General features: G+C 44.2%; 1 protein-coding gene across 1 annotated transcript in view; it reads left to right on the top strand.

Annotated features, from left to right (window-relative positions):
- The window catches only part of LOC104548780 (proline-rich protein 5-like), a 33,981-nt gene extending 25,499 nt beyond the window's left edge, over positions 1-8,482 (top strand). The window contains exons 4-5 of the mRNA XM_010194893.1: positions 4,681-4,819; positions 7,577-8,482. Coding sequence (XP_010193195.1) covers positions 4,681-4,819; positions 7,577-8,127 — 690 coding nt within the window. The 3' untranslated portion in view covers positions 8,128-8,482. The remainder of the gene's footprint in view (positions 1-4,680; positions 4,820-7,576) is intronic.
- The last annotated feature ends 2,800 nt before the right edge of the window (positions 8,483-11,282 follow it).

Here is an 11,282-nt window from a genome sequence, read left to right as displayed (position 1 = left end):
CAGGGCACTAACTCCACAAAGTGGCTACCTCAATAACCTGGGATCTTGAGGGTGTATGGCCCTTCTGGGAGTGCTTAAGGATCTACACATCAAAAATAGTAGTGCATAGGGTCCTTTTAATGCTTTCAAACTACTGTTCACACTTCTTTGTTTCCAGATAATTTAATTGCATGTTGATGAAGTAAGGGACTTGATACTGTGTTACATGCAGAAATACACGTCTCCCTTCCTGATGCTGAGTATAGACCTTTTCCATTAGCAATAGTATTCACATAGTCAGGGCTCAAATCCCCATTGTTCATTCCTTGGGAGTAAGGCAGACTCTTGTAATAATATTACATTATACTCCTTCCAAAGATGAGATGAGTCTTGTTGCATTTCAAAACAATGTGACCAAGATGAGGATTTCATCCAGGAGCTACACTCTTCCAGAAGTACTAAGGTACTCGCAGCTATTTGAAATTGAGCTATTTTGGCCCTTAATTGAGAAATAAATAGGTCAGGCAAGGCCTTTGAAAGGAATTTAATAGATACATCCAACACTTGCAGAGAAGCATGAAACTCTCCTGCTAAAATGAAATTGGGTTCATGAAAGGTCATGGTTATCTTTTCAAGTAAGTTTTTGCATGTCTTCAGAGCAAATACCGCATTAGAGATAAGGGTAGAGTCTCTGTTTTACTGATAAGACTCTAAGTTTTCTTTTTTCCTCCAAGTTATGATTGAACTTCCTGCAAGCTAAGCAGCGCGCCTGCTAGATCTGACTTTTGTTTTATTGCTATATAGTGACATACCAAACTAGTAAGGCATCAAGCAGTAAGTACAAGAACCAAAATTATAGGAAAATACTTCCTTATTATTTTATTGGTGACTTTTAATCCTGCCATCAGTTTTTCAGAAACTACTGTGACATGGATAACAATCTCAAATTGGCTTGACGTTAAAGCTAATTCTGCCTTTATAAGCACAATCACTTAGAAATTTGGGAAAGGGTCTAAAAAGGACCTCATGTATCTTTAAGTATATATAGATACCCATGCAGATAGATGTATATGTCTGTACATGTCTGTCTATGTATAGTTACATATAGATATATGAAGGATTTATAACCGTACTTTACTCCATCCTAAAGTTCCTACCAGATGTGCCTTCCCACTGAATTTGGTGTCACACAAACAAGTGATTTCCCAGGTGGCACAATGGATGGGTTGGAAACCTCTGGTGGAGAGAAGAGTTTAAATGCACCCTTGGGGCTGGCAGCTAAAGCAAACCGGAAGCTTGCCCCAGGCTGCTAAAGCTGATCTGCTTTAGGAGGTGTCCATCATTTGCCCTGAAGCCTGAAGGGCTGATGTATGAACCTGCATTTACCTCCTTCCTGGGCCATGATCTTAAAAGCTGATGAAGAGGAGCCTGTGGCCCAACCTTTGACAGTTGACAGCCCAGACCCTGGGATCAGGACACTTCCCTGCTGTGTCATGCCGACACAGCCGCAGCAAGGACCAGCTGGCTCTGGGTCAGGAGACATTTGGCTTCATGAGCAGCACATAGTGACTGCAGTGTGGTGCTGCCCTGCCCCCTGGCAAGGGCTGCTGCCAGGCGGAGGTGGCCCCAGCTTGCTCTGAGCCTGCAGACCCTCCTCTGGGCCACTTGGGCTGGGCTAATTCATAAATAAGTGATAGTGTTGTTCAGGCCATCTGGAAAGTTTGGGTTTGGAAAGCTGAGATAGTCATTGCTGAATATTGGGATCTACTTGTGTTTGGTTAAATAGAGGCCCAGAGGATGTTTGCCGTTAAATAACTCAGCAGAAGGAAATGCAGGAAAAGCAATCTTTTACAAGTTCAGGACATAGTCTGCAGCCTGTTGTGCTCCTGCTCGTACAGATGCTCCACGCTGAGAAAATGGGTTAAGGGAACTGCCCCCTCCAGTGCCTGCAGGAAGGCCTGGGACAATGGCCAGTGCAGGAAGGATGTCGCAGGTGGATACGGCATGGTTGTGCCATGGTGCAGAGCAGAAGAGAAGTCTCCATGGCTCCAGAGGACACCAGATGTTTTATGGCTTCTCAGTATGTTTTGAAAAGCATCCTGTGGGTGATCGCAGATGTGAGGAATAAGACTCATGGCAAGCTGTGTTAATCCTGGGTGGTTTTACACTGCAAAGTTGGGGTTTTGTGGCCTCTTCACTGCAAAGGTGGAAACTAAAAGAGGCAGAAGTGACGGGGGGGTGGAGATTAGCACTGCTTTTGGGGAGCAGGAATAAAGATTGAGTGCAAGACTGAAAAAGCTGACACAAGTGGTTAGAGAGTTGGGATTTTGGGAGAAGAGAGCATTTCTTGGGAGCAGTAAGCTGATGGGCTCTCCAGGCACAGTAGCTGCAGGGCAGTGGTGGCAGCGACAAGGCAAATCTGTGTCCTGGTGATGGAGGGGTGTCACAGCAGCTGGAGCTTGGAGGTTGAGTCTCCATCCTTTCAGCTCCCCCCAGGAGCCTACACCAACCCAACAGAGCTGCTGGAAGCCTCCTTGTATCCCTGCCAGAGCAACAGTCAATGTGGAATACAGCTGGGGCTTGGGAGGTGTGCAGCAGGGAAGGATTGTATAGTAGAGCAGATAACTCACCACCATGAGGGAAACCAAAAGATCTTTTCAGCCATGTAAGGCCAAGAGGAAATCAGAAAGTGTTAAGATGCCACTGGACAAGGACACTTTTATCATTCATACAGTGTCGCCGTTTTGCTGCTGTTAAGGGTTATTTTGTGGGCAGCATAGTACTATTGAATTACTGTGTTCCATTCTCCACAGTTGATATTTATCTACCCTCTTTCACAAGTATCAAAATACTTAAATGGCTGAAAAGTAAATAAAGCCTTACCACAAAGTCTGGGCACGAGCAGTGATAAACATCACTGACTTTTGGCACTAGTATTATAGATCACATTTAGGAGACCGGTTCTGGAGGTAATTGGAGTGGGAGCCTGGAGCAGGTGGCCTAACAGGCTGGCCTTTTCCAGTGGGTTATGAGCTTGATGTGATCGTGAATATGTAGTAAGGTAGCGGACATGTGGCTCTTCTGAGCGCTGAAAAGATCTTGGCTAAATCCCAGCAAGAGAGGAGAGGCAACCCCAGAGCAGATCTCAACATGATAAAAATTGAGACCCGTCCTCCTATTACTTGAATTTTTTTCTCTGATATAGGCCAACAATGACTTGGAAAAAATACATGCACCTTCACTAACTCTTCTGAATTATGACTATGTTCTTTTTATCTGGTTTAAATTGATTGAATAGCGATGGGCTGATTCTGCTGTTACTTTGGTGTTTGCAAGCTTTCACTGTCTATGCCCTTGTGTTCATGTTTGTATTTCTGACTCTCCCAAGGTTTTACAGGACATAGCATGTCTCCAGAGACTGTTATTCATTATTTAAAACCCACTGAAGTGGAATGCAAATTCTGACCATTTTCAGTCGGCCATTATTTATTTTCCATTCATAAACTTCTATCAAGTAGCACCAGGCAGCATTCAGGAGGCACAGCAGCCAAGCAGTGAAGCAAGCCCTTCATTCACAAACATGTTGCAGGCTGATAGTCACCCGTAGACCCTGGTCGTGAGTCATAGTGAGCAGCGAATACATCTTGAACATCAGGACCCTTTCACACGCTGAAGGAAGTGTTGCAGTTTTACTCATTTGATCTGCATATTGCTCTCTGGAGGCAACATTTTTCTTTTTACAGTAATTCAGGGACATATTATGAAATCTGGAATACTGCTAAATTCAAGGAAACTTCTTGCTGAGTATGACATTCAGGATCTTCATTCTGCAACAAGATACAGCAAACATATGGCCACACAGCAACACACTGAAATGTGAATTTACTTTGTGTTGCAAGAGGAATCTGACACGAGAGCATACAGGGCTCTGCTCAGTCAGTGCAGGAGCATGCATGCTGCAGCTGTAAGTGGAAGGGAGACCACAGCTCCACAGGGTTTTCCTGTCACCTCTGCAGCCTTATAAACCCATTTGTGGGTGGAAATGCAGAGTTAACAGCTAAGGGCAAAAGATTTTGCCTATGGGTGAATCTTACCATGCTAGTTATGATGTGACTTTTGCCTGGATAATGGCAAGTGCCAGGAAGGGGGCGAGGAAAGAGATACAAACCTCTTCGCTGTAAATATTTCTTGTTGAAAATATCCTGGAAGAAATATTTCTGAGAGTCTCAGTTTCACCTTTTTCTTAACTCTGATGGTATTGCTTAGATGGCAGTGACACCCTGTGGTACCACCCGCTGGTGCAGCACTGGGCACTAGTTCATTCAGGAAGTCGGTATAAGATTGCAGTAACAAGAAGCCCAAGGATGTTTTTAATTCATCTTCACAGACCGCATCCTCCATCCTCCCTGAGTGCCTTTGCACTACGTAGGATGTACCTTTTTGGATTTAAATGTCCTGAAAGTAGCTACTGCGTCTTTCTGGGCATTTGTGCAGTGCCGGCATGGTGGGTCTCTCTCTGGTTTGAGTCACATTTCTTGGCTTTACAGTAAGAAGACTCAGCTGTAGTAACAAACCATCATGGTGCACCTTTGCTATACAACTTCATGAAAGTGCTTGCTGCTGCTCTGCTTGCCCCAGTAAGCAAGGAAAGCTTGTGGTTGGAGGTGACAGCGCTCATCTTGGGTATTTTGTCTCTTTCAGGGGGTTCACGAGTCAAAGGGTGTGACTGAAGATTATTTGAAACTGGAATCCCTGATCCAGAAAGTGGTTTCTCCTTACTTGGGCACATACGGGCTGTATTCCAGCGACGGACCCTTCACGCACTCTTCCTGTATCTTGGGTAAGAATAACAGGGGCTCGATTTGAGACAGCACAGAGAGCTTCACCAAAACCTTCATCCACACAGGGCCAGGGCCCACACAAGGAGACTGCCTACTACTTAGAAAAGGCAACACAGTCAGGCTCCTTTTCTAAGGCCATGCTTTTTGCAGTATGCAAAGTCATAGTGAAACTGGCCAGTGGCAGACGATTAAAACAGATCCTCATAACAATGCTCATTAATAAATCTGTGAACCTGAAATGTGTTTAGCATTTCCATTCCACCTTTTAATGAGAGAGCTTTAACGCAGGATGCTCTATGGACAGTGAGAGGAAGAAGCAGGAAGCAATTTCTGGAGTGCTGAGTAGTGTCTGTTCATTAGTGCACCAAGATTGTTCAAGGCTCTTTAAAGCAGGAAAGAGAGCAGGAATTTGTCTTAGAGAAGATTAACTGATAAGCCTTCCAGCATGTGAAAGCTTTCTGCAGAGTGGAAGGTAATAAGCTGTTCTCCATCCTACTGGAGATCAGAAAAATAGAGTGGACCACATATTGCAGTGGAAATTCAGATTACATGAAAAGAAAAATCTCTGATGCCACATAAACTGCCTCTGAAGGCTGTTGAATCTTCACTGCTGGAGGAGCTGATACATGTCACATCAGAAGCAAGGTGGGTAAACATGGTCCTGCCTGGTGGCAGAGGCTAAGTGACCTTCTTGAGTCCCTTCGAGCTTATTTTCTGTGATTCTTTGAGCTCTGAAGCATTCAGTGTCTTCTGTGAAGGCAAGATTTGGCCAAGAAGAAGGTCTTTTGAATGTCCCACATAGTAATTCAGTCTGTTGCAAATGCAAGGGGAATACTATCAGTGTAAATCAAAAAGGAAATGTGGTAGTACCTGAGTATTTTAATGTAAATACCATGATGACCTGCCTGAATGGAGGAAACAGTGGGGAAAAGAAGTTCAACTGTGTGTTTTCTATGCAGTCAATTTAATCTGTTTTCTTGCCAGTTATAGTCAGTAAGGTAGTTGATTTCCCCTTGAAGCTGCATGGAAAAATGTTTGTATTGCAGTAGGTGTTTAAGAAACAAATCACTTTTACGTGAACAAATAGAGGCCAGTTATTTAAGGAAAATGGTTCAGGATTACTACTTTGTATTCATTGCTTGCCATTAAAAGGCCACAGGCATTTAAATGGAGCCCCAAAGTGATGGTTTCTGAATAAAAGCTTTTGTATGTCAGTTCAGAAAAAATGCACCCAAAGAGAATAAATAACTCCAGTGGAATTGGAGAATTGTTAGAAAATAAATCCTGTATTACATGACTGTAGAAGATAGGAAGGTTTTGGTGGACCAGGCATTTCCTCTTGCTGCAGTCTAGGGTGTAGATCTGTAGCAGTACCCCTGAATATGTCTTACTGTAGTCAGTGAATGTGGATTCAAGGGGGCTGAGTGCATCAGTCTCTTTCTGTTTTTAAAGTAACACATCTAGTTCTGTCCAGCTATTTTGGTAGCATGATTTGAAGCAGCCTTCCCCTCCAGCCAAACCTCGGTGTGACCAAAAAGCCAGAGTTCCCATGGCAGGGCAGCCCCAGGGAACCTTTGCTGTTTGCCACGTCAAACTCCTAACAAAGAAGAAGTCCAAAAGTGAACTTGCCAAAGGCAGACAAAATTGCAAAATACAATCTTATGTACAGAAACTGGCTTTTTTATTAGTACAGCTTATGATTGGAACTAGTGTACAGGTACGCACATAACTATACATAAGTGTAATCTTAGAAGAGACTGGCATTTTAAAAGGAAATATTGTGGTTTGCAGAGGAGCGTATACCAGCATCCTGAGTTAAGGCAGACAATTCATATGCGGTGGCTGTGGTTGACTTCCAGAGCATAACTTCATTCCCTTCTCCAGCCGTGCCCCTTTCATGGGGATGGCAAAGTGAGAGTAGCAGGAAGAGAGCTGCAAAAGTGAGAGCTGTTATTCACACCCCTTGTTTTTTAGCATGGGCGAGTCTGAGCACTGAGGTCTGCAAAAAGTTTGCGTGATGATCCTTTTAAACTAGCTGCTGGAGAGCCCTCAACTGGTGGAGGATCTCCGTGCTGACTTGCTGCCACCTGCTGCTCATTTTTGGAAAGAGCCCACTTGGTTAAGAGCAGCATTTAGATGATCACTGCCGGACGGAGTGCAGGTTTGTTCCCCAAAAAGGCTGCTGTGAGCACTGCCCTCCAGTTAACATTTCCAGTCTTGGTGCTCTCTCCTTGTGTGGTCTCTGAACAATGCTTTCAATTGAAGTTTTTTTCCAGAATTATTAGTAAGACTGCCTGTTGTAATACTTGTGCCTCAGATTGGAAGAGACCTGATTTTCCCAGGCTGAGTGGAACAGTTACATTTCAACTACTAGAAATTAGTCATGTCCTTTATAGCCTGAACAAGAACAGAATTGCACTTTCTGTTCTTGTCTAAAGAATTTGCAATTGTATATCAGGTCTCCCACAAAATTTACTGTTGTAGTCCAGCTGCTGAAGTTGTATGAATGTACAGGAATCTCAGCTATTATTTGTAAGGATGGGTTTGGAGTCTTCAGTAAGCTAAAGGAATCTAGGAAACCTGAAGCCAATGGATCTACAAAACCAGCAAAATATTTTGTTTTATAAAAGTTTCTGTCATTCAAGAAAATCTCACTAATATTCAGGCTTGACTTTACTTTTGAACACTTGTAAGAATCAGTACCACAAAAACAGGAGACTTTGTAGACCTTACTCTGGATCTTTCTCTCTTTACAGAGAAGCGGTTCTTCAGGCGTTCAAAATCGGGGGACATACTTGCCAAGAACCCCGTGGTGCGATCGAAAAGCTACAACAATCCCCTGCTCACGCCAGTGGCCGAGTATGAAACAGAGGGCATGGCTGCCAACGGAACAGGCATCCGAAGGCACTCCGTTTCAGAAATGACCTCCTGCCTGGAGCTCCAGGGCTACTCCAACCTCACCACTATCATGGACAACGGCTCCAAGAGCTCCATGACGGCCACGAAAAGCTCGCTGTCGGGAGACCAGGAGAGGCCCAGCAGCGGGTCGGTGCAGTGCTCTAGCAAACTCAGCACAGTTGAGCAGCAGAAAGGACTCTTCCACGCGATGGACGACCCACATAGGTCTTTTGAGCTGGACAGGGACCCTTCCTTGATTCCAGTTCCCTCTTCCAGCCCTGAGAACATAGTGGATCAGATTTTGGAGTCGATCGACTCTGATTCTGAAGGCATTTTTATTGATTTTGGCCGGGGCTGTTCCAATTCATCAGCATACAATGTGGACGTGAACAGACAGAGCATCATGTGAAGGACATTGGGAGACAAACCTTGGGTTTTAATATTATATATGAAAGTTACAAATGCATTGAGTCGGACTCTGGGCAAGCAATATATGTCCAGGGCAGAACCTCTGTTGTAGGTCATCACAGCTGTACTGAGGTACACAGACACAAGTTTACAGCAGGTGGGAATCTGCTGCCAGGGGGAAGAAACTCCGACCGCTTCTCCCTGTCCCCATCACTCTGCAGCAGGATTTCCTGTTGTCTTTATAAACTTAGGGGTTCACAAGCTGCCAAGTGTCTGGTAAAATGCTATTAGTGCAGCTGGCAGTGTTGGTTCAGTGAAACAGCCTAGCAAATAGCTGTGTTCACTTTTAATTTTCTCAAGAGATTTCCTGTAGACGGCAGGTTGTTCTCTGAACTGTAACACCTCAGCCACAGTAAAAACATGTCCTTTTAAGAAAGAAAAAAGCCCCAGAGGCTGTGGGCCTTTGTGCAACAGAATACAGTGATAAAGAAGTATCTTTTAATCTTCTTCTTGTACATCTTGTATGCACTCCGTTGCCTAATGGCGAGTTAAAGAGTTATTGAAGAAAGGCAAATAAACAGAAATGTGCTACCTGATGTCACGCGATGCCTCATGTTTCATATGCTGTTTCACAGCCAATACTTTGTGTCTGTGAGAGAGCTGTCTTAAAACTGGCTTTGAAGGCTGTGTTAATTTGCTCTGAATGTGGTACTTACAAGAAATCTGTGCACTGTTGACTCCTGGAGCATCCGTTGTATAGAGAGATTCAGCAGAATTCAACTTACTTGTTTCCTAAATAAATAAAAATACGGCCTATTGGTGATATTCCTCATTATATATTTATAATCTTAAAAAAAATACTGTCAATTATGTATTGCTATTTGGGAAGTGTGAGGCTTGCAGCTCTTCTCATCCTGAGCATTCCCAGCTCTTTGATTCTCCCACACAGTAGCGGTGTTGTAAGAGTTGTGTCAGTGGTTTCACAGAGGATTGATGCACATGGTACCGAGGTGAAGTAGACATCCTGATGCGTGATGGATTTTTGATCAGATGGTTTTACAGTGAAGAAAGAGCTACTTCAGGTCACTCCATTCCTCCTCTGAAGGAAGGAGTCAGTCAGTAACTCCTGCGCTGTTCGGCAGAGACTGGTCATCAGTTTGGTCTGGCAGTGCCTGGCGCTTAGCTCAGATGCTCAAGGACTCTCCAGCTTGGCTCTGTACTTGCAGTCCTGGCTCCAGCATTCACCAAATTCTTCCCTAGACTTTGATTATGTTTCTGGACTTAATGCCCCGCTTCTGACACTAAATCTCCTTTGACCTTGCTACTTGATCATTTGGAAAGTGTTAGCTCAGTCTTTTGCTGCCACCCTGCTTCACTGCTGGAGATTTCAGATTCTGGATAGATGTGCAGACTCCCCGTAACACACAGATTTGAGAACCTCAGAATCCAGCTGAGAAAGGAGCCCCATAAATGAGGCAGGGGTTTGGTGTCTGGTTTGCTTCTTTGTGTTTGGTATGCTCAGCTGTGCAGCCTGCCGTACAGGTAGGCACTTAAGTTAGGTCATACTTAAAATGAGATGAATACTTATATAGAGATAAATAATTGCTTCCATCTCCCAGCAGTCTCAAACTTAGCAGCCAGGGAACACACCTGGATGGGACCATCCGATGTGGGGCAGAGTCGGTGCAGAGGGACTTAACACCAACTGGCACTCACATGCACTGCAGGAGGAACCGGCTATCCCCGAGCATTGTAGCGTTGCAGCCCAGGACTTCCAGTCTAACCTTTACGTTTCTCTTAAAGGGGGCTCTTCAGAGTCAAAGCTCTAGCAGCTGAAAGGTCTTCTGTAGGCTTTATTAGCAGCACATAGGACCTGTTTACCAGGACCACACTGGAGAATGGGAGAAAAGTCCAGTCAAGCACAGCCCACCCCACCCCACCCCAAAACTGATTACCAGCTGTGAAGGAGTTGAATGAGTATTTAAGGAAGTTGCATTCAAACCTGTTGGGATTTGTTAAGTTGTTCTTAGGTGTTGGGCTGGTCTATGAGTGCTGCTGAGCTGAAGTGAAAGGCTTATATTTATCCTCTTTAGGATGAAGAGGATCTCAATTGGCTTCAATTAAAGTAAGTTACCTGCTGATGCTGTAATGGAACAGGTTGAGCTCTGCTGTTGCTGTGGTTTAGAGCCTGCTGAGCTAAACTTGCCTCTGCTAGCAAATGTGGTATTCACAAAAGTGTTTTATTTGCTGTGCTAAAGCTCTTCTGCTGGGGTAATGACTAAAGAAGGAGCAAATGTATTCTGGCTCTAAGGGTTCAAGTTGCAGTTTCAGGGGTATTTTTTAATTAAAGAAAACATTATAAACTCAGTAGGCTTGCTATGAAGAGCCTGAAAATCCAGTCAAAATTCCCTACTGCAATGGTGATAGGGTGGTATTTTGTCTCTTCTTCAAGTTTCTGTTAAAATATGCAGGCAGATATGACTGTAAATTGGAAAACTGTGTGTGCTAGTCTAGCTAATTCATGTGAAAGCCACCATCTCTGCTATCCTCAGAGGTGAAGCTTCTCATTAACTCATTCTCCAAGAAGTGGCATGACTGGTGGCACTACTCTGTAGAAAGAGCTAGGTGGATCTGTGCTCTAGCTCTGTGCTCTCTGCAGGCCTGGTTTGTATCTGGGAGATCATGTGTGTGAATGTGCTTTATTTATGAATGTGTAAGGTGCAGAGGGGCACAGAGTCAAACACAGCCCTGGAAGGACAGATCATGCAAATGGTGCTGAACCAGGTATGTGCAGGCAATCAAAGCCCACTATTCAGTGACTTCAAATGCTGCACAGATGCAAAACTGCCCTAATTTGAGATCCCTCCACTAGTAATCCCAGTGCAGACAAGTCAGGGAAGTAGTCTTCTTAGAGACAAATCATGGAGTCATTACAAAGGAAAAACGTGTATCAAAGAGAATAGTGCAGGTTTTTGCCAAAATATGAAGTGTTGGCTTTCAGCGCTCAAATGCTGCTATGTGGCAGTGTCCCAGTGCACCAGTGATACTCAAGCTTTGCCCCTAAGGGGGCTTTCTCAGTCTGCCAGTTCTTCCTCTCCACCCTTCCTTTGTTATGATAAACTGTGGTGTTTTATATCCTAATCCAAACCTCCAAAG

Source organism: Mesitornis unicolor, unplaced genomic scaffold, assembly GCF_000695765.1.
Source record: "Mesitornis unicolor isolate BGI_N332 unplaced genomic scaffold, ASM69576v1 scaffold28811, whole genome shotgun sequence".
NCBI lineage: Eukaryota > Metazoa > Chordata > Aves > Mesitornithiformes > Mesitornithidae > Mesitornis > Mesitornis unicolor.
Note: the sequence above shows the minus strand (reverse complement) of the source record. Positions and strands in the feature narration are given on the sequence as shown.